Source organism: Echiichthys vipera (assembly GCF_963691815.1).
Source record: "Echiichthys vipera genome assembly, chromosome: 22".
Lineage (NCBI taxonomy): Eukaryota > Metazoa > Chordata > Actinopteri > Perciformes > Trachinidae > Echiichthys > Echiichthys vipera.
The window spans coordinates 3,675,379-3,702,347 of NC_139847.1; the positions used below are offsets into that span (position 1 = coordinate 3,675,379).

The 26,969-nt window shown below is 46.1% G+C and overlaps 1 protein-coding gene across 1 annotated transcript in view; it reads left to right on the plus strand.

Moving 5' to 3' along the window:
• col4a5 (collagen, type IV, alpha 5 (Alport syndrome)) overlaps positions 1-25,724 on the plus strand; it is a 59,486-nt gene extending 33,762 nt beyond the window's left edge. Inside the window, exons 13-49 of the mRNA XM_083937434.1 lie at positions 55-147; positions 1,139-1,192; positions 1,291-1,347; positions 3,036-3,080; positions 3,176-3,229; positions 3,327-3,368; positions 3,743-3,836; positions 3,933-4,220; positions 4,357-4,446; positions 4,602-4,672; positions 5,140-5,331; positions 5,409-5,577; positions 6,652-6,744; positions 6,832-6,936; positions 7,044-7,141; positions 8,302-8,452; positions 8,579-8,692; positions 10,213-10,380; positions 10,783-10,872; positions 11,043-11,189; positions 11,291-11,389; positions 11,702-11,791; positions 12,448-12,587; positions 12,678-12,804; positions 12,890-13,069; positions 13,162-13,212; positions 13,298-13,483; positions 19,556-19,689; positions 19,790-19,862; positions 19,952-20,023; positions 20,139-20,267; positions 20,379-20,477; positions 20,560-20,772; positions 20,853-21,030; positions 21,891-22,005; positions 22,089-22,261; positions 23,280-25,724. Of these exons, the coding sequence (XP_083793560.1) occupies positions 55-147; positions 1,139-1,192; positions 1,291-1,347; positions 3,036-3,080; positions 3,176-3,229; positions 3,327-3,368; positions 3,743-3,836; positions 3,933-4,220; positions 4,357-4,446; positions 4,602-4,672; positions 5,140-5,331; positions 5,409-5,577; positions 6,652-6,744; positions 6,832-6,936; positions 7,044-7,141; positions 8,302-8,452; positions 8,579-8,692; positions 10,213-10,380; positions 10,783-10,872; positions 11,043-11,189; positions 11,291-11,389; positions 11,702-11,791; positions 12,448-12,587; positions 12,678-12,804; positions 12,890-13,069; positions 13,162-13,212; positions 13,298-13,483; positions 19,556-19,689; positions 19,790-19,862; positions 19,952-20,023; positions 20,139-20,267; positions 20,379-20,477; positions 20,560-20,772; positions 20,853-21,030; positions 21,891-22,005; positions 22,089-22,261; positions 23,280-23,361 (4,356 nt within the window). The 3' untranslated portion in view covers positions 23,362-25,724. The remainder of the gene's footprint in view (positions 1-54; positions 148-1,138; positions 1,193-1,290; positions 1,348-3,035; positions 3,081-3,175; positions 3,230-3,326; positions 3,369-3,742; positions 3,837-3,932; positions 4,221-4,356; positions 4,447-4,601; positions 4,673-5,139; positions 5,332-5,408; positions 5,578-6,651; positions 6,745-6,831; positions 6,937-7,043; positions 7,142-8,301; positions 8,453-8,578; positions 8,693-10,212; positions 10,381-10,782; positions 10,873-11,042; positions 11,190-11,290; positions 11,390-11,701; positions 11,792-12,447; positions 12,588-12,677; positions 12,805-12,889; positions 13,070-13,161; positions 13,213-13,297; positions 13,484-19,555; positions 19,690-19,789; positions 19,863-19,951; positions 20,024-20,138; positions 20,268-20,378; positions 20,478-20,559; positions 20,773-20,852; positions 21,031-21,890; positions 22,006-22,088; positions 22,262-23,279) is intronic.
• The last annotated feature ends 1,245 nt before the right edge of the window (positions 25,725-26,969 follow it).

The following is a 26,969-nucleotide window of genomic DNA, read 5'->3' on the forward strand; positions in this document are numbered from 1 at the left end:
TCTACCACTTAACCGTTATTCTCACCTGGTGTGTGTCTGTGTGTGTTAACACAGGGTGAACCAGGTTCGCCAGGACCTACTGGTGCTCCGGGACAAGTGGGAGAACAGAAGAGGCCACCAGTGACGGAGATTCAGAGAGGAGACAAGGTAATACCAGCAGCCCGGCACTGAGAGCGACACCAATCGTGCATGAAATACACAAAGCCTTTAGTCAAATACAGCAGCTTGGTCACTTTTTGAAATTTAGAGTTTCTTCTAGTCAGACAAATTATATAAGGACGTCCTCTTACCTTTTCTTAGATGACAGGTTCGGCTGTACTCCAGCCTACCTCAGAGCTGCTGTTTTCTTTAGGGAATGACTTGTTTTATGAAAACAGCTGACCGGGCTGTGAAACTTCAAACTAAAGTTCCCTGACCCGGATGTGTCCGTTCCTCGCCCTAAATTTAAAAAAACTAAAAATAGATGTAAAATGAGAACAGAGAAATGACTGTAAATAGACACAAAATGACCACATCGAGACATTAATTGATGACGACATGCAAAACGATTCAAAAACAGATGTAAAATGAGCACAGAGAGAAACAAAACAGCAACATGGTGAAGTAAAATGCAAATGGTAGATGCAAAACCACCACAAAAACATGCAAAATGACTAAAAAATAGATGCGAAACCACCACAAAAAGATGCAAAATGACTAAAAATAGATGCAAAACATCTCATCTGACAGGTGACAGCCAAGAAAATGCTAACTTAAATAGTTGTAAAGTGACAAAATTGCCTTAAAATAGTCAGACTTAGCTCAAACTTACCCAGTTTATGTTTAAGAAAAAGTTCAGACTGTGTTCTTTCTCAGCTGGATGCTGCAACTTGCACTTCAGCCACTTGATGGCAGCAAATACTCTCTGGACAGTAGCTCAGTTATAGTTGGACACTTCTTTTAGATATTTATTTATTTAGTTTTGCCGTTATTTCCACTGTAGTGAGTACTGGGCGGTGCATGAAGGTTATAAATCCATAAGCGTTACATCCTTTATTGTACAATATGTTGTTTTTGTGAATTTCCTGGTGGTGCTTTATAGATCTGGTGCAATCAACTCAGTCTGACAAATACGTTTGGTTGCACTATTTCCCTGTAGGGTGACCCAGGTCTTCCAGGTCCTGCAGGTGACCCAGGCTATCCAGGACCTCCCGTAAGTATCTATTCCCCACCCGTATGCGTCATAGTGGAGATACTCATATAATATAGTTTGCAGCCGTGTTGTTGACGTGTGTCTTGTTGTCTTCGTAGGGTCCTGCAGGTGGACAGAGAGGAGACAAGGGAGAACCAGGAGAAGCAGGCAAACGAGTAAGTACGGATATCAAACTTTCCGTTCAACCTACAGATATAAATGACGGTGTAATGTTTTGATGTACCGTATTTTCCGCATTATAAGTTGCACCTAAAAACCTTCAAATGTCTCCAAAGCCGACAGTGCGCCTTATAATGCGGTGCGCCTTATATATGGACCAATATTGAGCCACAACAGGTCTCCAACTACGGTGAGCAGCCGCCGACTCTATTTTCCCCCGTAGAAGAAGTAACGTGCGGTGCATGTTGAGATATACGACTGTGTGAAGCGTGCCGTTTCATTTCCATGTGTGTGTTTGTGTAAAGAGCCCAAAATGGCTCCTGTTAAGAGACACGCTTACGATGCAGAGTTTACACTCAAGGCCATTAGTCACACAGTAGAACACGGGAATAGAGCAGCAGCCAGAGAGTTTAACATGAACTAATCAATGGTGCCGAAGTGGAGGAAGCAACAAGACGACCTGCGCCAAGTAAAGAAGACTAAACCGAGTTTAGAGGGAACAGAGCGAGACGGCTGCAGCTGGAGGACAAACTCCAACAGTGGGTTGTTGAACAGAGAGCAGCGAGTAGAAGAGTCCGTACAATCACTATTCCACTGAAGGCAACAGCGCTAGCACGCCAACTTAACATCAGTGAGTTTAGAGGCGGTCCTTAACGTAACCCCAGCCTCGACTGTAGCGTCTGTTCTATGCGCCTTATAATGCGGTGCGCCTTATATATGACAAAAGTTTCAAAATAAGACATTCGTTGAAGGTGCGCCTGATAATACAGTAGTTCACTGTCTAACTTCTTCCCTTTCTAACTGCATATTGTTTCAACACTTACTTTAGTTTTGTGTTGACGAAAGTCGTCCTTCACAATAAATTGACATGCTTTAACAAACCCAAAAAGTGCAGTAAAAGCTCCTTCATTTCTATTTTCTTATTGAATACCACCACGTTAGCGTCACTCCAACGTTCTTTCTGCGTCTTCTGATCCAAGTCACTCTCATACACTGATTAGTTACGTAAAGTTTCACCTGGAGATTCGGAGAAGTGTGTAAATTAATTCTACCATCACTTCAGTGGCGATGGCCCAGGAGAAGCAACGCAACAAGGCCGGAAACAGCGCCAGACAGGGACAATCCGGCTGTTCAGTCTGACTTAACACCTTTTCAAAATACGATTTCCAGGTCCAAACGCTCCGATGAAACAAAACAGACGCAACGGCCGAACATGTGAACAGTCACGATCACCTCGTAGATAGACGTCTTTTTCATCCATAAGAAAGAGTAAAATGACAATTTCGTTGTTTTTTTAAACACGGCACTGCTGAGTTGTATAAATATGAGACTTTGACCCGTTAATCTTATTTTGAAAGGGTGTTACGTCACAACTCAGCAGCTGGGTACCAGCGAACAGTGTCCCTGACTTGATTCTGAAAGCCTCCGTTTGCCTCAAAGTCCTTTTTATCGAATCATCTAAAAGCAACAGCAGTTCCTCCTGAACAAGCCCAGCTGATGCAGCTATTGACCAGGTCTCAAGCTCCATTCTTAGGCCTTAACAAGAAGTCTAGAACTTAACATGCAAACCAGCTTTTTGAAGGACAGGATGTATCTAAAAAATGTCCTCACTGGAAGTTTTAAACTAGGAGAGCTACAGCTACACGCACCTCAAACCCTGATCATCGTTTTCTTCTCTCTGCAGGGCAAACCAGGCAAAGACGGCGACCCCGGTTCTCCAGGTTTCCCCGTGAGTTCTGTCAAACAAACAATGCACAACACTCTTTAAAGAAAGATCTATTTTTTGTATGTTTAACGCTCTTTTTTGTTCTCGTTCAACATCAGGGAGGTAAAGGAGATTCAGGCCTGCCAGGTCCTCCAGGCAGGGACGGAGAGAGAGTAGGTTTCTCTACAACTTTGAGAATTACATTCAACGAGTCACGAAGTGTCATGAGTCGCTTTTATAACTTCTCCCTGTCCGGCTCTTTGTTTGCAGGGACTGAAAGGTGATCGTGGATACCCAGGACCACCAGGACTGGTGTGTATTCTGCATTTTTCATTTTAATGATCTCATCTCATCATCTTTATCCGCTTATCCGGCGTCGGGTCGCGGGGGCAGCAGCTTTAGCAGGGGACCCCAAACTTCCCTTTCCTGGGCCACATTAACCAGCTCTAACTGGGGGATCCCGAGGCGTTCCCAGGCCAGTGTGGAGATATAATCTCTCCACCTGGTCCTGGGTCTTCCCCGAGGCCTCCTCCCAGCTGGACGTGCCTGGAACACCTCCCTAGGGAGGCGCCCAGGGGTCATCCTTACCAGATGATCCTGAACCACCTCAACTTGCTCCTTTCAACACAAAGGAGCAGCGGCTCTGCTCCGATCTTCTGAACGTGCTTTATTTCTCCTCCCACCAGGTGATCGGCGGGCAGACGGGAGGTCGGGTCGGCCCGAAAGGTGAGTCCGGTTTCCCCGGAGGACCTGGGCTCAAAGGAGACAGAGGACCAGCAGGTAAACACACTCACACTGACACGCTGTATAGAAGTGTTAGCTGCAGTGTTAGTTTATGCTTATGTTTAAATATCTTTGCCCTCCGGTCCTCCTCAGGTTTAACAGGCCCTCCAGGAGCACCAGGACTTCCAGCCATCGGTGGGGGCGGTCAGACCGGATCTCCAGGCTTCCCGGGGGAGAGAGGTCAGAAGGGAGACTCCGGTGCTCCAGGGCTGTCTTTACCTGGTCCCCCAGGGCGTTCAGGAAATCCCGGTTCCCAGGGTCAACCCGGGCTTCCCGGACCTCCAGGCTTTTCATCAACTGGACAAAACTGCGTCGCCGGAGAGCCCGGGCGTCCAGGCGTGCAGGGAGAGAGAGGTTACCCAGGAGATTCGGGCCAGAAAGGTGAGAGAAAATAGAGACTTTGAGCAACATATGATGACTTAATACACAGTGTGACAGCAAAAGGAAAGATCTATGTAGTGAGATTTTTGCCTATTAGTGCAAATGTCTTGAGCCCGGTGTTGTGTTGCTGTTCCAGGTGACAAGGGAGACACCTGTGTCAACTGCTTCGGCGGCACCAGTGGCATCCCAGGACCCCCAGGACCTGCAGGACAGCCCGGATTCCCCGGTAACACCACTTCACTTTCTACTCGACAGATTCATAATGTCGGACAAAGTGTTCTGTAAAAATAAAGGTTTCAAGAATTAACCGCCAAGTTTGGACGTTTCTCTCTGTCGGCGGCGTAGATTTGTGTTTGTAACGTCTTCCCTCTGCTCCGTCAGGATCTCCCGGCGGCCCAGGTAACAAAGGAGACCGAGGATTTTCAGGATCACCCGGTGGCCTCGGACCGCCCGTTAGTACTTCTTACTTATTCCTAAAGCAGCCAAAACAGATATATATCACATAAAAATTGTAATCTGAGGATCTGGAGAATGACTATACTACTCATTATTCATTGTGTTATCACTTCACATTAATGCTCGGTATTATACAAAGTTTATATTACTTTTTGACGTCCAGGGCTGCGACTAAATTATTTTTATTGGCGATTAATCTGTCAATGAATGGATTGGTCTGTAACATGTCAGAAAAGGTGAAAAATGTGGGTCAGCGTTGAACAAAAAGCCCGAGATGACGTCCTCAAATGTCCTGTTTGGTCCACAACTGAAAGATATTCAGTTCACTTTCACAGAGGAGGAAAGAAATCTAAATATTTATATTTAAGAAGCTGCAATCACAGGATTTTGACCGATTAATCAATTGTCAAAAGCGTTTTATAGTTGAACGTTTTCTTCTTTGCTCTCTTTCCGGTCGCTCCAGGGTCCCTCCGGTCCTCCCGGTGGGCCAGGATTCCCCGGAGAGAAGGGAGACCCAGGTGACGCCATCACGGTCAGCGGTGTGAGGGGAGAGAAGGGTGACACCGGCTTCCCCGGATCCCCCGGTCTCCCCGGTCTGGATGGTCGACCCGGTCGCGACGGACAGCCTGGAGGACCCGGACCCAAAGGAACCTCAGTAGGTGGCGCTCACTCCATTGTTTACATCATCGATCCATCCGCGGTACGTGTCATAACCAAAACGTGTTTCGGCAGGGCTCGCTGCAGGTGAAAGGAGAACGAGGTCTCCCCGGTGATCCAGGTCCCTCAGGTGTTCCAGGAGACAGGGGTCCTCCAGGAGGCCCTGGCTTCGGACCGCAGGGACCTAACGGAGAGAAGGGTGTCCAGGGTGTCTCAGGAAGACCCGGAGCTCCCGGTGCTTCCGGTAATTCGCAACATACACCAGAATTTGTTTAGTTTGCAAGACAGGTTTTTTTTCAGGGTCACTGTTTTCAAAACTACAACTAGATTCCTTTTGAGATTATTTCCCATCCTGCACCTGGTGGAAAATCTCATCTCATCTCGTCTTCAGCCTCTTATCCGGGGTCGGGTCTCGGGGGGGCAGCAGCTTTAGCAGGGGACCCCAAACTTCCCTTTCCCGGGCCACATTAACCAGCTCTAACTGGGGGATCCTGAGGCGTTCCCAGGCCAGTGTGGAGATCTAATCTCTCCACCTGGTCCTGGGTCTTCCCCGAGGCCTCCTCCCAGCTGGACGTGCCTGGAACACCTCCCTAGGGAGGCGCCCAGGGTTCATCCTTACTAGATCACACCACACTCCCTTTGAGAAATGTGACATATTAACAACGCCCTACAAAAACGTCACGTGCAGACATTATTTTTGGCAATTCGGCACAAACGTAATCCATAAAGATACTCGTATTTGTGTACAAACTTTGGATTTTGGCGCCTCCACGCACTGCCAGCCTCCGTTGGTTAGCTCTGCTACATTTTAGCGAGAGAAGACCGTTGCAATGAGAAATGAACCGTTTCCAAAATAAAGGTTTCTCACCAAAATAAGAGCTGGTTAGTGACTTAAACGTCTCCTCCATGTTAACAGTCTACCAGGTGTGCTGCTGCGTCACGTCACTGTTTGCATTTGCCAAGGATAAACGCTCACGCTAATGTTTAACACGTTTTATATTACGGGAACCTCAAGATTAGACAAAGACTCATTCAAACATGAAGAAGGCTGTTTATTTTTGGTGATGAAAATCCGTAATTATCTAATACTTATAATAATTCCAGTGTCGGACTTGTGCAGCTCCTCTTTGCTTTAGGAAATCTAGACCATGACAGGAGACTTTAGCCAGTCGCAGGTCATTTTAGAGAGAGAGAGCGTTCCTATTGGCTCAGGACAGAGAGAGGAGAGGAAGAGCTCTCACTCCTTATACCAACATAGGCAGCTGAATCCAGAACGCCTTTATCACTGTGTTAATATATATATAATATTTCCATACAGGTAACAAAGGTGAACCCGGTCTCTCGGTGGCTGAGAAAGGCTTACCAGGACCCAGAGGACTTGATGGAGAGCCCGGACTGTCCGGCTCACCAGGTACATTTAACGATTCCTTATTTACTTTTTTATTTTCACGCGTCGTTCTCTCAAGGTCACCGCATGTTTCTGTTGTCTGACTGGCAGGTAACCCGGGTCAGCCCGGACAGAACGGTTTCCCCGGTTCACCAGGAGCGAAGGGCGACCCCGGACTCCCCGGCATCGGACTCCCAGGACCTCCGGGAGTTAAAGGTAAAGACACCAATGATCACTGGTCCCCTCCTCCTCCTCCTCCTTCTTCTTCCCCCGTCGTCCTTTGCCTTCCTCACCCTCGCTCGGCTCCTTCTTTTCTCCTCCAGGATTCCCAGGTATCCCCGGCCAGCCAGGATCTCCTTCAGCGCCAGGCAGACCAGGAGTAGATGGACTCCCCGGACAGCCTGGATTCCCAGGATCCAAGGTAGGTAGATGGTAGATTGATGGATAAAGTACTTCATTAAAGGTAATGCTAACAGGAAATTCACGTAAAAAAAAGTTCCAGTCCGTCCTATCTAATTAAAAAGGCTTGAAAAACTGCCGAAAAAAATAATCTTTAAAAAAATTAAATAACTGAATAATGAAAAACTTTCATTTGAAACGATCTCAAAAGAAGACTTCACTCTCCATCTACACAATAATAACATAATTCAAGATTGTGCAACAGTTTCAATACAAAGGTGGGAAAGGATCAGAGTAACATAAGCATAAAAACATAAATCAAATCAAAATAAAGCTAATGTAAAATATATCAAACAATTAACTAACAATTAGTTAAGTGTGACAAGTGCAACAGACATTGTGGTTAAACGCAGGTTTATACAATACAACAATACGCAGCGTGCAGTTTAGCAGCATGTTGAAATAAAATAAGTACAAACTAAATAAGTGAGAAGGAGCGATAAGTGATAACAGTGTTAAAAGTGTAGCAGCATTTTTTGACAGAACTAAGTGACAGTATGGCACAGTGAAGTGTATCAGCATTTCTTACTGAAGTAAGTAAGTTACTGTAAAGCACAGTGAAGTGTAGCAGCATTTCTTACTGAAGTAAGTAAGTTACTGTAAAGCACAGTGAAGTGTAGCAGCATTTCTTACTGAAGTAAGTTAGTAACAGTAAAGCACAGTGAAGTGTAGCAGCATTTCTTACTGAAGTAAGTTAGTTACAGTAAAGTACAGTGAAGTGTAGCAGCATTTCTTACTGAAGTAAGTAAGTTACTGTAAAGCACAGTGAAGTGTAGCAGCCTTTCTTACTGAAGTAAGTAAGTTACTGTAAAGCACAATGAAGTGTAGCAGCATTTCTTACTGAAGTAAGTAAGTTACTGTAAAGCACAGTGAAGTGTAGCAGCATTTCTTACTGAAGTAATAAGTAAGTTACTGTAAAGCACAGTGAAGTGTAGCAGCATTTCTTACTGAAGTAAGTAAGTTACTGTAAAGCACAGTGAAGTGTAGCAGCATTTCTTACTGAAGTAAGTAAGTTACTGTAAAGCACAGTGAAGTGTAGCAGCATTTCTTAGCATTTCTCTAAATGAATATGTTCACTTCAAACGATGTAACCTTCATGCTTCCATGAATCCTTTATTACAGGGAGAGCCTGGCTTTGGTCTTCCCGGCCCCCCAGGTTTACCAGGAGTACCTGGATCTAAAGGTTTCTTCGGACCAAAGGGAGATCCCGGTTTCCCCGGCGGCCCCGGTTCACCCGGACGATCTGGATTTGACGGCTCTCCGGGAGCTAAAGGTATTCCGCACTTCTGTTACTGATTCAACATTTTCTTACACACACAATATACATATATATATATAAAAACTCACACCGCCATCACCTGTCCACCCACTCTGACTTTTCTCGTCCGTCTCTGTCCAGGTGACCCCGGTACACCTGGTATTCCTGGAGCTCGTGGTCCACCTGGATCCCCCACCACTGGCTCACTGGGGCAGCCAGGCCTCCCTGGACCGCCTGGCCCAATGGGACCACCAGGTGAGATACATAAGGCTGTATTTTCATGCATAATCAAATCTTTTTTTCATTGTGTTGCTTGTAGAGTGCAGATGTTATCAGATTTGGTTTGCAAAAGAATAATAGCGAGAGTTGTTTCTCATGTTATGTGCTTATAGTTAAATATTTATTTGTTTGTTTATCTGTGCATGACCACGCACTTGCTTTTGAAGGTGTCTGGATGTCGTTTTGGTTGCAGGGGTTCAATCTAAATATTGCACTAGGGCTGGGCGATATGATGATAAACATCATCAAAATTATATTAAAATGTCTAATGTTTATATTATATATATATAAAACAAGCTGCCGAGCTGTGACGTGGCAATATTCACAATAATATTTACGCAATTTGGACAGAAATTCAAGTTCTGATCCGTGCACGTTCTGTTCATTTTGCACCAAAGTTGAGAAAACACTTTTCATTAGAGTTTACAGAAAAGTATTTACCATGCGGTTAGCTCATTGAGATTCTTTTATTCATTGAATTACTAGAAAACATGTGACATCGTGTCATATACTGTATATATCTTTATTGAAATATGAAAATTACCTGTCGGGGGTAGAAGATTTCGGCCACATCGCCCGGCTCTACATTTCACACTTTCCATGTGAGCACCTGAGCACCAGGGTCTGAGGGTGAACACGGTGAATGAATATGTGTGTGTCACGGTTCCCACACGACTGGATGGAAACCGAACCTTGATCTCGAACCTTTCCCTCACACCTTGCCTTCATCTTTGCTTTCATTTGAGCGCCACGTCTCTCCCTCTCTCTCTCTCTCTCTCTCTCTCTCTGTCTCTGTGCCTCTTCCTTGGCTGCATCACCGCCCTCCTGTTTATGTTTGTACGGCTTCTGCGTCTCAGAGAAAACACGCGTCAGGCCGCACCACTTTAACATCACTCAAGGCTGTTTCTTCACGAGCACACCAAACGCGAACTAACCTCACGGAGTTGCGGTTCAGCAGCATTAAACCTCACAGCGCTCGACCTTCGAATGGACACAAACTAACAGCAAAATGTTGGAATGCTCCGAGCGTGCATCAGTTCTCGCTGGACACGTTCAGATTTCCTGGTGCATATTCAAAGAGTTTCCGAAAAACCGCCTTCATGTAGACGTTTTTTAATGCATTTAATGCATTATATACTTTGTTCTCCTCATCTCATCTTCGGCTTAATCCAACGCTCCGCCCCCCTGCGCTTTGAAACACGCCCCTCCTTTACCTGCGACCCTTTGATGACAAGGCGAAAAAGGTATTGTAACCCCAGTGCTGGTGCTGGTCGATGGCCAGTAAATGGTGACGCACATCACACGTGACAACATGTTTACAGTATGTCATCTGAGATATTGAGACTCTACAAACACACACACTCACCTGCAACTTGACTGCATTGGTGATGTGTCTTTAAGACCAGATTTGACCGTTGTTATTTCTATAAAATTCATTTTGTGGTGGGCTCATCACCGGGGGAATATGAAGTGAAATCTTGACCTCATCATGGCAGGATTCCCTGGATCCAACGGAGGGAAGGGAGACCCCGGCCCACCAGGTCTAGACATCCCAGGTCTGCCAGGAGACAGAGGTGGTCCCGGTTTCCCAGGTTCCCCAGGATCAGTCGGAACCCCAGGACCCCCTGGAGGACCTGGACGCGACGGTCTGCCTGGACTGCCAGGTAAAATATAATTCTAACATCACTGATATGTAGTCGTGACTGAGTAGCTAAGTTCAGATGCCACAGGCTATGCTGTTAGCCTACTGTCAAACCATCTTTAAAGGAAAGGACGTTCCCATTCAAATCAATGTAGCAGAATGCTCAGTGTGGCAGCCATTTTCTGTGTACTGTTGCCAAGCAACGGACTAAATTATAGTAGAGCTAGCCGCTAAAATGAGTCACATTTGTACCACCAAGGAGACGTTCCATCGAGCAGTTTTGTTATCCGGTACATTAGTTACACATTTAGCTGAGAACTAGCAGCTAAAGTGCTGAACACACTGTACTGATATGGCCGTCTTTCTTGTTTGTTGTCTGCTCTAACTTTCTCTCTGCTCCTCCGTAAACGCTGACTGGCTGCAGGTACGAAAGGAGACATGGGTCAAATGGGATCTCCAGGACCTTCTGGAGGACCGGGAGGACCAGGAGGGCCAGGCGGGCCCGGATCTAAAGGTATTCACCCGTTACTCCTGCACACAAAAGCGTTTATAACTCACATTAGGTCCCAGGTTAAGTTCCCGCGGTGTATTATTTTTTATAGCAGAAAGTAGTTACAAAAGAAACTCAATGAAAGCTTTGAAAGAGGGTAAAGATGAACACTGGACTCCCCTGAATCTCTGCAGGTGAACCTGGATTCCCCGGCAGAGACGGTTCACCCGGCGGCCCTGGTGGTAAAGGAGAGAGAGGCGACCCGGGCGTCCAGGGACCCCCAGGAAGCAGCCAGCCACCGTCGGTGACAAAGGGATCCAAAGGAGATCCTGGACTATCAGGTCAGGCTGAAATCACCTTCACTGCACACTAAATATGACATATTCAATGAGTTCACACTGTATTTTTTAATACACATTATATTTCTGCGCGTGTTCTGCAGGTAGCCCAGGTTTTCCAGGTCAGAAAGGCATCTCTGGTCTCCCTGGTGACCCCGGAATACCAGGATCAGATGGACGTCCTGGACTCCCCGGACCATCAGGTATATGACTACCTCTCAGCAAACACACGCATGAATACTGGAGGTGCGTGGATCGGCTCTGACGCCGTCCAAACCCACGCGTGCTCTTAAATAATCTAACCGCCACCCACCCAAATAAATCATCAGCTGTGATCTGCTCTCTGCTACATTTGCAGAATGTTATTAATGTTTTCCTCAATGATTTATTATTTCACCAACCTACAACCTATCCGCTGTTAATGTTATTTTTTATGATCCCACTTTAAGCATTCATTAATACAAACTTCCTCATGCAAGTAGATTCCTAATGTGCCGTTCCCACTCCCGCTGCAGGTCTCAAGGGAGAGCCTGGTATCCCCGGAAGCTCTGGAGGTCCTGGAGGTCCAGGAGCAAAAGGCAACATGGGAGAAATGGGATTCCCAGGTGGGTTCGAGAGCTGTTCCCCAATTTCTTCCAACACCCGGGTCTGTTTTCATAAAACATCTTAAGGCTCAACGGAGCTCACAAACAATCCTAAAGTCCACCTCATGACTTCACCATTTTAGAAACCTTTAATATATATTAACAGACACTTCTTTTTTGTATTTTGCTCTTGTTCCAGCTCTGAGTTTTCTTTTAATCACGTGCTTCCTTTCATGCACAAGTTGTTGTTTTGCACCTCTAAATATCATCATGGTTGTCGTAGTCTGATCATGACGAGACTTCTCACACAGAGACCTGATGATTGGTAAAGAGTTTCAAGACATGAAAGAGGCCAATAATTATCTGCACATATACTGGACTAGTCAGCAGCTGATATTACTCTTTGTTTCATGTTAGATCATTTGATTTTAAACTTTTTATTTGGACATGGCAACATACCTCCTCCAGTATTTCTATCAAGAATTCACCCACAGACCCAAAACAGCCAATCCCAGTTTGATGAAACATGACATCATCAATAGAAGATTAAGACTTCTCACACTTCTTCAGTAAAAGTTGATTTCAGTTTAGTGAAGAGGTTTAAAGACGACGCTCTTAGTGAGGAACAGTTGTTTTTGGAATCAAGGGCCTGATGTCATTCTCTGATCATGTCACAGGACCGTCGGGGCAGAAGGGTCTATCAGGTCAGCCAGGTAGGTCTGGATCCCCAGGAGGACCAGGAGGACCTGGTTTCCCCGGCGCCAAAGGTGAACCAGGCTCTGCTGGAGTCGGACCTCCCGGACTGTCCGGACCAAAGGTACGTTGAAATGTTCTGCTTGGAAAAACGTCTAGGTGCAAATTTCTGGTTCACGCCTCATTTAAACAAACCAAAAAATGTCTCTGATAGGGTGATCCGGGTCAGCCAGGGTTCCCAGGTAGTCCAGGTCTTAAAGGAACTCCAGGATCACCCGGTCTACCAGGTGGACCAGGAGGACCGGGTTCCAAAGGCGACCCCGGACTCCCAGGATTCCAAGGTAGGTCAGAGGTTTGACTGCAGCGGGTTTGAGAAAGAAACTCAGAAGTCCTGAAATCAACATCTTCTCCATCTGCTCCCCTCAGGTTCTCCCGGTATCCCCGGTCCTAAGGGTCTCGACGGTGGACCCGGTGGCCCAGGTCTCACTGGAGCTCCCGGTAGACCCGGAGATTCTGGTCGGCCGGGTGGACCAGGGTCGCCAGGAGATAAGGGTCAGGCAGGTCGGGACGGGATCCCGGGACCGGCTGGAGTTAAAGGAGACCCAGGTGAGTTACTGATCAACGCGCTCGAGAGAAAAAATACTTTGTGAATAAAAAATGTTGAATACTCTGACACTTCTGAACCATGTCCTCTGCAGGGCTTCCTGGTTACGGTGGACCTGGTGCTTCTGGACTTCCAGGGTTGCCAGGTGAGTAACCTCCAGTCTGTGCAGCAGTTTTGTGATTATCGTCTCTGCACTGACGTAACAATCTCGTCTTTATCTCTCGCTAAAGGTGGAAAGGGAGACCCAGGTCCTACTGGCTCCCCCGGCAGTCCTGGTTTCCCCGGCTCTAAAGGTGACGCTGGTTTCCCCGGCAACCCTGGTCCTCCAGGCAGCCGCGGCCCGTCTGGGCAGCCAGGACAGGCTCTGCAGGGCCCCAAAGGACTCCAAGGACAACCCGGACCCCCCGGAAGAGCAGGTAAACCACTTCAATACAGTGTTTGTCACCTCACGTACTGCCAGAAACTGCTGCCTGGTTTTCTGTAAAACTCTGCAGAGACGATGGGGTTTGTTGTGTAGCACATGCTAAATAATAGAATCATTAATAAAATAACCCTGCACCGAAGGATTGAGTTCATTCTGATCTCCTAAGCAGCGGAAACCAGGCAGCAAACGGCAGAAACACGCACTTTGAAATGTGAATGCTTCCATCTTCCATGTTGATTTGCATGGGATGTTATCGCACCATCACCACCGGCGTCAGAGCCGCGTCACTGTCACCACCTGTCGAGTCGTTGTCAAGAACACTGAGCACGTTTGATAAAATCCCTTTTCACCAGGAAATGTCGGGGTGCTCCTCAGGGGCGCACCAATCACTGTCTGTCACCGGGGTCGGAGCATGTGTTTACGGCACTCTGTTGTCTCAACATCATCCAGTTGTCTTTGTCTTTTATCCACCGATCCATCCGTCCTCATGTCCTCCTCACTCCCTCACCCTCAGCTCCTGATCCCACAATGAGGGGGAAGCTGTAACCTTTCCATCTCTCCACAGCCCTGAAGTACTGTGTGTGTGTGTGTGTATGCTCGTTACATGTAAAGTGTGTGTGTGTGTGTGTGTGTGTGTGTCCAGTGTTTGTGGTCATTTTGAAGAGATGTTGGTGTAAAACAGCAAAGCCTGAGACAAACTTAAAAAAACTCTCAACTTGCGTCTTAAAAAAAAGAGTTCAAGACGGCCCTTTGGGTTTTACGACAGTGTATGAGAGACATTAAAGGAGGATATATTCATAATTTATGAGATTAAGGTTGTAAATTTATGAGAAATAAACTTGATATATTATTTAATACACATTGTTTTTCAGTTAAATTATATTTTACGTTTTTTTTACGTTAATCAGGATTATGATTTTTACCGTAATCGAGCAGCATTTACGAACTTTCTTGTGAAATTATAAAAACTTTACATGAAATTACAAAAAATTTGCATTAAATTATAAAAACGTTTCATGAAATGACAAAACTTTACATAAAATTACAAAAACTTTACATCAAATTACAAAAACTTTGCATGAAATTACAAAAACTTTACATTAAAATTACAAAACATTGACATACAATTACAAAAATTTAAATGAAATTACCAAAACTACATTAAATAACAAAAACTTTACACTAAACTACAAAAACTTCACATAAAATTACAAAAAGCTGCTCATAGTAAGAAGATGATTGAGAAAAAACACATCCAGGACCTTTAAGGGACACATAAGTGAGGGTTAAGGGCTTAGTATCGCTCTCATGGCCGCTGCTGTGACCATAAACAATAAGTTGAGAGTGTTTGTGTTCAGGCTTTGCTGTCGTGTGTCTGTTCCACCAATCAGTCGTCTGCATGGACACAAACGCACAAACACGGTGAGAACAAGTTTAACACAACGCTGGACGGAGTGGACAGCCCCGACACACACACACCGCAGGGACACGAGGACACGTGCGGATAAAACCAAGATAATTAGCATTTACTGTCATTTGGCGTCCTGCGAAAACGTGTTTCCAGCTTTGTGACGAAACATTTTTCATTTTTTTAATTGGTTTATTAAACTTTATCCTTCAGTTTGTCCAAAAACATTTGGAAACTGGGAAAGTTATCATGCAGTAAATAATTAATTAACATTATTTTGGAAGAAAAAACCCACAAATGTGTTGACAAACTTAAATAAAGGTACAGAAATTTTATAAAAAGCATCTTCAGAGCTACAGTATATTTGAACGTTTACAGCACTTGCCCACAAAATTCATAAATCCATATATTCATATATATCATTTGCCAAAAAAGGGAAAAAATGTGATGGATTATTCCCGTTATTTTCTTGATTTGATAAAAAAAGAATAAAAAAATAGTGAAACGTGTAATTTCCCTGGTGTGTTTCATCATCAACACTCCAAATATCTTTTTATTATCATGTATTTTAAAAAATCATCAAATTATCACATTTCTAAAGCGTGAAACCGCAAAATATTTGTTTGTTTTTTGCTTTAAAAAATAAAAATAAAATACTAAAAAGGTCATTTAATTATCAAAATGGTTTCCAGTTCATTTTCTGATCTTTTAATGATTAATACTTTACTTTTACTTCACATTTATATCTCTACAACTCATTCTGTTCACTTTTTAATGTAAAAACAAAACATGGAAACACACAAAATTGTATCTTAAATCCGTTAATTTATTTTTATTACATTTTAATTTTTCAGTTTTTTGTCTCATAAAGAAAAAAAATAAAATGACAGTTAAACATGTACCGTATTTCCCGCACTCTAAGTTGCACCTAAAAACCTTCAAATGTCTCCAAAGCCGACAGTGCTCCTTATAATGCGGTGCTCCTTATATACGGACCAATATTGAGCCACAACAGGTCTCCAACTACGGTGAGCAGCCGCCGACTCTATTTTCCCCAGTAGAAGAAGTAACGCGCGGTGCATGTTGAGATATACGACTGCGTGAAGCGTGCCGTTTCATTTCCATGTGTGTGTTTGTGTAAAGAGCCCAAAATGGCTCCTGTTAAGAGACACGCTTACGACGCAGAGTTTACACTCAAGGCCATTAGTCACGCAGCAGAACACGGGAACAGAGCAGCAGCCAGAGAGCTTAACATGAACCAATCAATGGTGCCGAAGTGGAGGAAGCAACAAGACGACCTGCGCCGAGTAAAGAAGACTAAACAGAGTTCAGAGGGAACAGAGCGAGACGGCTGCAGCTGGAGGACAAACTCCAACAGTGGGTTGTTGAACAGAGAGCAGCAAGTAGAAGAGTCCGTACGATCACTGTTCCACTGAAGGCAACAGCGCTAGCACGCCAACTTAGCATCAATGAATTTAGAGGCGGTCCTTAACGTAACCCCAGCCTCGACTGTAGCGTCTGTTCTATGCGCCTTATAATGTGGTGCGCCTTATAGTGCGGAAAATACGGTACTTTAAATAATTAAATTATTAGTTAATTAATTAGTTCAATCCCATCTCGTGTCCTGAAAGTAAACGTCAGCACTGACCACACGCCAGCGCTGCGTCAGGCTCGTCAAGCCAAAGGTTTTCTGGTCGCCACGGTGACAAAATGAAGCCATGACATTTTTACCCCCCTGTGTTTCCCGTGGCTTGGCCCCACCCACTGCGGTGTGGCCCCGCCTCCTCGTGTGACGACACGTGCATCCGGCCGCCGCAGGTCCCTCAGGTCAGATCAACGGCGTCCAGACGTCTCCTGCACGTTTAACCCTCTGATCCAAAGGGAACGAACCTGTTTTTCTCCTTATTTCTCCTCCTAACGACTTCTTCTTCTCTCACTTTCCATGCACACTGATGTAGTTTCATGCACCTGTTAATAAGTAAGCACTTTTTTTGTTTTTTAAATAAAGAAAATTCACAATAATTATAAAAAAAAACAATGCACAGTAGTAGATATTAAAACTCACGGTAGCATGTTACCTGTTAAATCTAACGTGCAGAATGCGTTCTGCACAAAAACACAGAATAACTAACACTTTACATTATTGTGTTTGCCGTCACACGATGTAATTCTACTTCTGTCGGAGTTCACTGAAATGTTGCTGCTCGTACAGAACAGAAGCACTATTATAATTTAAACGTACCGGAGCTCAGAGGTTTTTGTCATAGCAACCGTCAGAGCAGGATTGTCCCAACTCCCCTGATTCCCCCGGAGGGTCACATGGTAGCAAAGCAAGAGTCTACAGGAAACGCCCCCTCGGTTAACCACATGTTTAAAACTGTGACCGTAGAGCAGGGGTGTCAAACTCAAATCTGGCCTGCGGTGTAATTATATTTGGCCCGCAGGATCATATCAAGTCAAGTCAAGTCAAATTTATTTATATAGCACATTTCATACGACGAGCGTGAACTCAATGTGCTTCAAGAAATTAAAACAAAGATACATTGTATAACATGAAATAGCATATAGGATCAAAATAATTAAACATATCTGTGGCCTACAGTGAGATCCGTACATTTGAAAACCTCCGCAGTGAGCTCCGAGTAAACGTTGAGACTTCAACTAAAGCGTAAAGTTTGTCAGCGGCTCATGTTTAAGTCAGTATTCATGCTAACGTAAATAAACGTAGCAGCTCCGTACGATTAAATGAACATGAAAAGAGACTTTAGGAAACATTAGCATTCATCCAGTAGTCCTTATGGTTGAAGCAATTCTTACCTTTCTCGCAGAGCTTCCCTTGAACGTCCCACCCTCGTCCCCCCGTCTGACCTCTGACGCTCCCTTCTCCCCGACACATGCGTCGAGAGAGAAATGCTGCATTCAGGTGCCACGGGAAGTCCAAAGTTTTCGGACCTCCGACTAGGCAAAGTGCACTGGAACGCAACCAAATCATGATTTGCAGAGCTTCCTGCCTGCTGTCAGTCGCTCCGTTTCACTTACACTGCTCATGCTGCGTTCAAGTGTCATGGGACGTCTGAAGTTTCGGACCTCCAACTAGGCAACGTGACCTAGAACGCCTGTCGAAGTGGGACCTCCTACTATCGAATTCGGGTAGGTCGTTCTCCCTCGATTTTCAGCACTTTGACAGGCGTTCCAGTGCACTTTGCCTAGTTGGAGGTACGAAACTTCAGACTTCCCATGACACTTGAAAGCAGCATGAGCAGCGTAAGTGAAACGGAGCGACTGACGTCAGGCAGGAAGCTCGGCAAATCATGATCGGTCAGACTTTTATCAGAAATCTATGAGAATTGAATATTTTTGGGTGGATTACTTTAACATGTTAGTGGAAAACGCTTCTTATGAGCGTTTAAAGTTTACAAAAGAGTCGTGCACACGTGTCAGAGAGGTAAGAATCGCTTCACACCACCAGAATATCCAGGTTTTTAGTGTGACTGTGTTTCTGTACTGATGCTTGCTTCTGTCTAAACCTGCTCTTCTGTTTTTTTCCGCCCCGTGCCGTGAACCCGGCTCCGCTTTACCATCTGGAAAACCCCAGGTCCTCCAGGTTAGACTCCAGTGGTTTCATGGTTTATTTGGCACACGCTGTGTTCACGTCACACGCTCACTTTGAATCTGCAGAATTCACTGATGATGCGTTTATCCCAACCCTGATGTCTCCATCTGTGTCTTACTACGGTCTTCAGTATTGTGGTTTAACTGTATCAAGGAGAGAGTGTGTGAGAATAAGTGGAAACGTGTTTTTACAGGAGTGTGTTGTTTGTTTTTTAACCCTTTCTTTACCTCACAGCGCAGGCCGGACTCTCAGGCTGCTCATCATCACCAAACACTACAAAATACTGTCAATGAAGAGTGTGTGATGCTGTGTGATTGTTTTAAGATGTTATAGTGAGCACTCCCACTGTGCGTCCGTCCCGTGCCCCGTGCTTTAGGGTCCTTGGCCCCCCCTCCAGGCCCGTTTGTACTCACACTACCTGGGCCTCGGAGAATGCTTCTTGCTGCCTATACGTCATCACGCCGTAACACGTCACACGCATCGATGACGTCATGGCGATGCGTGGCTTTGTTTCCAGATCTTTCCGTAGACCTCTGAGTTTTTGTGCGTCTTGTCGACTGTTTTTGAATCTTTTCATCGACCAAATCTGCAGTAAACACTCCACCTCCGCATCACACCAACGTGAACCTTTCGCCACCATCGTTGTTGTTGTTGTTAAATGTCCGCGCATGGTCCCTCCCTCTTTTTTATGTCCCATCAGGCGCACAGAAAATGACGTCAGAGCCGCCGTAGGCCTCGTGCTCGTACTCGCGCTTGTGCTCGTACATGTGCAAACTTGCTTTACAAAAGCCCACCTCTCCCAAAATGTCCGTGGATGGCAAGCGTGCCGCTCCTGTGCGGTACGGTTGCACTCACACTGGTCAAAGGAACTAGGCTTTAGCCGTGAAAGGTGCTTGGGCACGGTACGGAGGCACAGTGTGAGTGCGCCCTTAGATGGAAACGAACCGATCCATGTGAGAATAAACCGAGACTGAGAATGAGAATGTGTCACTCCTCTGTTATTTTGTACCTGACCTTTGACTTTCTGGTGTCTGCGCGTGAAGGTGCGACCGGCCCAGAGGGTCCCCGCGGGCCCGCAGGAAGCGGCGGCGTTAAGGGAGAGAAGGGTATCCCCGGCGCTCCTGGCCAGCCGGGCTTCCCCGGACAGAAGGGAGATGGCGGCGTTCCCGGATTCCCTGTAAGATCATTTTCATCATTGTTACATTTGTTCTTTTGAACTCGAAGGATCCAAGAAACGCTGAATAAATAAAAATAATAACGGATTTCTTTCTTCCCAGGGTCCCTCTGGTCTTCCCGGCGGTTCTGGTTTGAAGGGGGACATCGGTCTGCCCGGCGTTCCTGGATTCCCCGGTGAGTCCACGACATCGTAACATTTATTCCTGCTTTAGAAATCCCTATTTTGATCTTTGTCTTTCTAAGCGAACGTTTGTTTTTTCCAGGATCAAAGGGAGACCCAGGACTCCCCGGTGGAAGCGGCCTTCCCGGAGATCCCGGAGACGTCGGACCCTCCGGTGGGTGAACGCGTTTAAACCACAGCGTCGGCGAGAAATTCAGTTTAAAGTCGGTTCAAACGCCTCCACGTGACTTCCCCTCTGATTGTTTTCCTTTGTAACATTTGACCTCCAGGCCCTCCAGGAGACCCCGGTGTCCCTGCGGCTCCCATCGTGGTGAAGGGAGAGCGAGGACCCCCCGGTCCTCAGGGTCTGCCCGGTGGTCGGGGAACACCTGGTTCCCCAGGACGCGAGGGACTCCCAGGTGGGTGAATGTGGCGTCTTCGATGGGACCGTAAAGTCAAATACAAATTAAACAGCTTCTTTAAAGTTTGCTCGTCTCACAAAGCGTCCCGTCTTCTCTCCCTGCCCTCAGGTCAACCCGGTAACCCCGGGGACCCTGGTTCGGAGGGTCCTCCCGGCTTCAGCGGCCCACCCGGCAGGAAGGGAGACAACGGGCCCGCCGGTCAGCCCGGTGAGTAACACAGGAACCAGACACAAGCACCGACTGTAGCTCGGTAGCTCTCTTTGCTAATACCGTTTCCCGTTGATCTCAGGTCAGCGCGGCTACCCCGGTCCCCCTGGTTCTGACGGTCCTCAGGGTATCCCCGGTCCTCCAGGATCAGGCTCAGCAGCTCACGGCTTCCTCATCACACGACACAGTCAGAGTCAGGACGTGCCCTACTGTCCCGGGGGAACCAGCCTCATCTACGACGGCTACTCTCTGCTGTACGTGCAGGGCAACGAGAGGGCCCACGGACAGGACCTCGGTACGGAGGACTTTCCTTTCGCCCGCTCTCCCGGTCTTATTTGTGTCGTCACATCTGACCCTCTCCGCTCTCCGTTGCAGGCACGGCCGGCAGCTGTCTGCGCAGGTTCAGCACCATGCCCTTCATGTTCTGCAACATCAACAACGTGTGCAACTTCGCCTCCCGCAACGACTACTCCTACTGGCTGTCCACGCCTCAGCCCATGCCCATGTCCATGGCCCCCATCACAGGAGAGGGCATCAAGCCGTTCATCAGCAGGTACGGACGGAGAGAGGGAGGAAGTACGGAGGCAAAACAGTGCCATGAACAAAAGGATGAATCTGTTAAAATTAACAAAATAAATGTGGAAAAGAGGATTAACACAATATAAAAGAATAATCCTGAGCATTTTGGTTCATTTTTACACTTATTTGTTCGTTTATTTCTGTAAATATTTATTTATATATTTGTTTGTGTCGCTTATAAATTAGTTTACTGTACTTTTTTCAATTTATTAAGGTAATTCATTTATTTCTAATCATTCATTTATATTTTATTTTATTTTTATTTCCAGTTTTTTATTTACTTGTTTATTCTTTTATTTATTTCTCTTTATTTCACATCTTTATTTACTTATTACTTTATTTTTCTCTTAATATCACCACTTTCTTCATTCACTCATTCATTATTTTATTTATTTCTATTTATTTTTACATTATTATTTACTTATTTATTCTTTTATTTATTGCTCTTTATTATAATTTTTTTACTTGTTATTCTCCTAATATTTTCTTTTTTGTATTTACTTGTTAATTATTTTGTTTATTTCTCTTAATTTTTACATTTTTATTTACCTATTTGTTATTTAATTTTATTCTCTTTATTGTCACATTTTTTATTTATTTACTTATTTATTCTTTTATTTATCGCTCTTTATTTTTCCACCTATTTAATGCATTATTCTTTTATTTTATGGCGCTATGATGAAGCAGCAAGAGACTTGTAAAGGGAAGGTGCGCGGTGTTTTAATGTCATGTCCCTGTGTGCAGGTGCGCGGTGTGTTAATGTTATTAATGTCATGTTCCTGTGTGCAGGTGCGCGGTGTGTTAATGTTATTAATGTCATGTTCCTGTGTGCAGGTGCGCGGTGTGTGAAGCTCCAGCCATGGTCATTGCGGTCCACAGTCAGACCATCCAGATTCCCGCTTGCCCTGCGAATTGGGAACCTCTGTGGATAGGATTCTCCTTCATGATGGTAGGACATCATCGCACACGTCTGCACCCAAAATACCGCTTAACGCGACTCTAACGCATGCACCTTCCCTCCCGTTCCTGCAGCACACCAGCGCGGGCGCGGAGGGCTCCGGTCAGGCCCTGGCCTCCCCGGGATCGTGCCTGGAAGAGTTCAGAAGCGCCCCCTTCATCGAGTGCCACGGCAGAGGGACGTGCAACTACTACGGCAACTCCTACAGCTTCTGGCTGGCCACCGTAGAACAGTCTGAGATGTTCAGGTACGGACGCAACGCATCCACCCGCATGACGTTCACCACACTTATAAACAATGCACAGTTAAGGAGACAGGAAGTGAATACCGTTTAATCTGTGGAGTGAAGAGAGCCGCCCCACCGTGGAAGAAGGAACGTAGAGGAGATACGATGGAGAACGCTCGGTTACACTGGAACTGTACTTTACTAAGGCGCTGCAAAAGTGGCGTTCTTACTTTTTATTCCGCGTGTAGGCGAGCGTCTTTGGGGGGAAATCCGCGTGCATACCGTGACGCAAAAGTGTGGGAAATCTGATCCGTAGTGTGCACGTCAGGTGTGTAGGTGGAGCTGTGAAGCAGCGCCACACAACAGCACCCAGAGCTGGTGCATGCTGGGAAACGTCCTGACGTCAGACAAGACAAGAAATCGCGGTTTTCCGCAGTTTTCCTGTCACACACGACCGCTGAAACTACTCCAAAAAGTTCACCCTGGACTCCAGGTACAAAAAAACTGCAGTTTCAGGAGCAACAACGGTGTTTACGTGTGGAAGAAACCGTGCGGGGAAACACACGGTTTTTCAAAAATACCCGCGTTCGCGTGGACGTCCTCTCAGACTAGATAAAAACATTTGATCGACGACGGTCGTTGGCACCTGGAGCACAAAGGGTTTCAGTGACATCATCGGCCTGTGAGAGGTTAAATACCTGGATCTCCACACCAGTTAGTTGGTCCAGTCCCAGCCTGGTCCTGGTCCTGGTCCTGGTCCAGTCCCAGCCTGGTCCTGGTCCTGGTCCAGTCCCAGTCTGGTCAGATGCGTACATGAACTGATGAAGCCTCTTGGATGAGAGGTGAAACGTCTTCCTAGACAAATAACCAAGTCCAGTTGCATTTTTTCAGGTCATACACAACGATAGAAATCCTATGACAGCCATGATAAGATAATAAATGATGATGTATATATATTTTGAACACACTTATGTATCTGTTTGGTACTGTTTTTCCCCGTGTCCCTGTCTTAACCCTTTCCCCCCTCTGGCCCTCACAGGAAGCCCCAGTCGGAGACTCTCAAGGCGGGTAACCTCCAGACACGCGTCGGCCGTTGCGTGGTCTGCATGAAGAAGACGTAACGGCAACCAGAAAAAAAACCCACCGTTGCCGGGGACGCACGATCAACATGACGAGAGATCATTGGATGACGACGGGGGGCGGGGGGGGGGGGCAAGTAAAGGGGCCGTCGCTGTGACGACGAGGTGGAGTCCCAACGGTGCATTTGTCTAAAAAAAAAAACAACAAAAAAAACAAAAGAAACTTAAACAATGGTGCTACTGTGCAACACAGCTTAAAAACAAAACAACAACAACAAAAAGACGCAAATCAATCTCACATGTATTCTTTGTTTTTCTTAAGAAGTACCTCAAAACGAGAGCAGACAAATATACGGCGCCGCGGCGGACGCGTGACCACAAAGGTGCATTTTTCATTCTCTCTATTTCCTGTTTCCTTTCTCTCTTTTTTTAACATTTTTGTTTTTTATTAATCACTTCTGACGTCCGTCGGTGCAACAAAAATGTGATTCTGTACCGTTTTCGAGACGGAAGTGCTCCTTTTTCCTCGTTTGTTTGTTTTTGTTTGGAGGAGTGGACGGTCTCCACGGTTACCAAATCGGCACTTTGACTTCGGAAACATCCAAGACGAGAGACGCACTGACGATGAGCTTTCCTTAGCGAGACTGCCTTTCTCTCTCTCTCTCTCTCTCTCTCTCTCTCTCTCTCTTTCTCTCTCTCTCTCTCTCTCTCTCTCTCTCTCTCTCTCTCTCTCTCTCTCTCTCTCTCTCTCTCCCTCCCTCTCTCCCTCTCTCTCTCTCTCTCCGTCACTTCTCGGTGGTACTAACCCTGCTGCAGCCCGCCCTCTGACCGTCAGCCTCACACCTTCTTTCTCTTCCTCCGTATCTTTTTTTTTGTAAGTAATAAAATGTGTATATTGTGTAAAACACCTTTTTGTTTTTAGTGTGTTAGGTCCTGAAACGGTACCAGCTGTTTTGTTACAAGACGTTTTTCCAGGTTTAGATCACACACACACGCACACACACGCATTCACACACACACACTTACACGCACTCACACACACGCACACACAAACACACAGGCGCGCACACACACACGCACACGCATTCACACGCATGCACACACGCACACACTTACGCACACACTCACGCAGACACACACTCTTACACGCACACACACACACACGTGCGCGCACACACACGCACACTTACTAACACCGGACACACACAGACTCACACTCAGTCACTCACTCACTCACACACACCCACACACACACACTCACGCATTCATACACACACAGACACAAACACACACACACACACCCAAACAATTACTCTCACTCACACACACACACACTCTCACTCACACATTCACACTTACACTTACACACACAAGAACACACACACACACACAGTCATTCACTCGGTCGCTCACGCACACACACACATACACACACACACACACACACACAGTCATTCACTCGGTCGCTCACTGATGCACACACACACACACACACAGAGTCATTCACTCGGTCGCTCACTCACTCTCACACACACTTACACACACACGCACGCACACACACACACAGCCATTCACTCGGTCGCTCACTGATGCACACACACACACACACACACAAACACAGCCATTCACTCGGTCGCTCAATGATGCACGCACACACACACACACACACACACACACACACACACAGAGTCATTCACGCGGTCGCTCACTGATGCACATCGACTCAGATATTGTACAAAGTAAGGCTTTTATGAATGAAACAGTATTTTATATATAATAAATATATATTTGAAAAGACGGTATATGGACTTTATTCGGCTGGGGGGAGATCGCTCGCCGTGTTCAAACCCCCGACCACTGAGCCGACGAGAGCCAGTTCCCCTGACACACGACGCTCTTGTGTGATATTAACGACGCCACGACGCTTTTGTATTCAACCTGTAGAACCGATCAATGTTGATATGAGATAAAGGGCTTTTAGGTAGACTAATGATTTGGGAACGTTACGGATATCGGCTCCTCGGTTAGACGCCTCCTGTTCGTTTAGTGTTCTTTGACATTTCCAGGTGCTGGGCTTTTGCGTGTAAAACAAAAAAAAAAGGGCCTTAAAGGTTTAAATCCACTTTTCTCCGGCTCGGATTCGCGTTCACACTCGACTCCACTCCACTCCTGATGTACTGAAAGTCTGCAAGAGCTGTTTTTAAGGGGGTGGGGGGGGGATTTTATTTTTCCTGTGATTTTGTTATTTTTATTTTTTCAAAACTGCTTTTTATGAATTCTAATGATGTCAGAACCCGGGGTGCGATTAAAGAAAACACGTGTACTTGTTGTTGTTTTTTCCATGTCATGTTATCCAGAAGTTGTTATAAACTTTTAAGACTGAAATAAATACTATGTCCAAAGTGCTGTCGTCTGAATATGTGATGGTTGTTACGGAGAATTTCACCGTTTAAAGGGTTTTATTCCAACATCGTGTTCAGGAAAGGTGTTAAACACAAGACGCAGCTGAGGGGGAGAACAGTGTTTTTAGTAATATGACTTCTTCTTTGGGTCTCAAACTTATTTAAAGGTGAACAACTGTTCACAAACGTCCTCCTGTGACTCCAACGACGGTGGTTAAGACTCAATAGAGCACTGACGAAGTGGAAACCAACGACCTCAGGGTGGAGGTGATGGAGGAGGATCTACCACATTATTTAAAGCTGGGTCTCCTGATGCAGTCTGGAACCAGCAGGGGGCAGCGTCACTGCACAAAGAATACACTTTATTAGGTGCACCTGGTGCTTAATAGGAGGAGGGGGGAGGAGAAGAGGGGAAGAGGAGGAGGAGGACAAGAGGAAGAAGAGGAGGAGGAGGAGCTCAACCCAGTCTGGCCATTCTCCTCTGACCTCTAGCATCAACAAGGCATTTGCGCCCACAGAACAAAAGGAGAGGGAGGAGGAGGACAAGAGGAAGAAAAGGAGGAGAGGGAGGAGGAAGAGGAGGACAAGAGGAAGAAAAGGAGGAGAGGGAGGAGGAAGAGGAGGGGAAGAGGGAGGAGGAGGAGGACAAGAGGAAGAAGAGGAAGGAGGAGGAAGAGGGAGGAGGAGGAGAAGAGGAGAAGGAAGAGGGGGAGGAGGACAAGAGGAAGAAGAGGGAGGAGGAGGAGAAGGAAGAGGGAGGGAGGAAGAGGGAAAAGGTGGAAGAGGAGAGGGAGGAGGTGGAAGAGTAGGAGGAGGTGGAGGAGGAAGAAGAGGGAGGGAGGAGGAGGAAGAACAGGAGGGAAAGAAATACAATACAGATACAATTTCAAGCATTTTCTAGCCCTTTATTCACAGTTGAAGCTCGTGTTCGAACCCTGATCAGACTCATGTGTTCATTTAAAATACTGCAAACAAAACAGAAAAAACAACAAACATGAAACCACTTCAGACCCAAACTCTTCCTCCGGCCCCTTCTCTGGTCCTCTGTGCGGAGCTGCAGCCATTGTCTCAGCTCCCTAAGCCCTGTGAGGCCGCGGGCTTTCTTCACTAATCTACTTCCTGATCTGTTCTGGCCGAGCTACAGAGACGAGAGCGGATCGGAGGCGCGGTGGTCTGCGCGCCTGTTGTCTCAGCCCTTCTAAGCTCGTTCTCAGAAACAGACGTGCTGATCATGTGAGCGGGACTCCC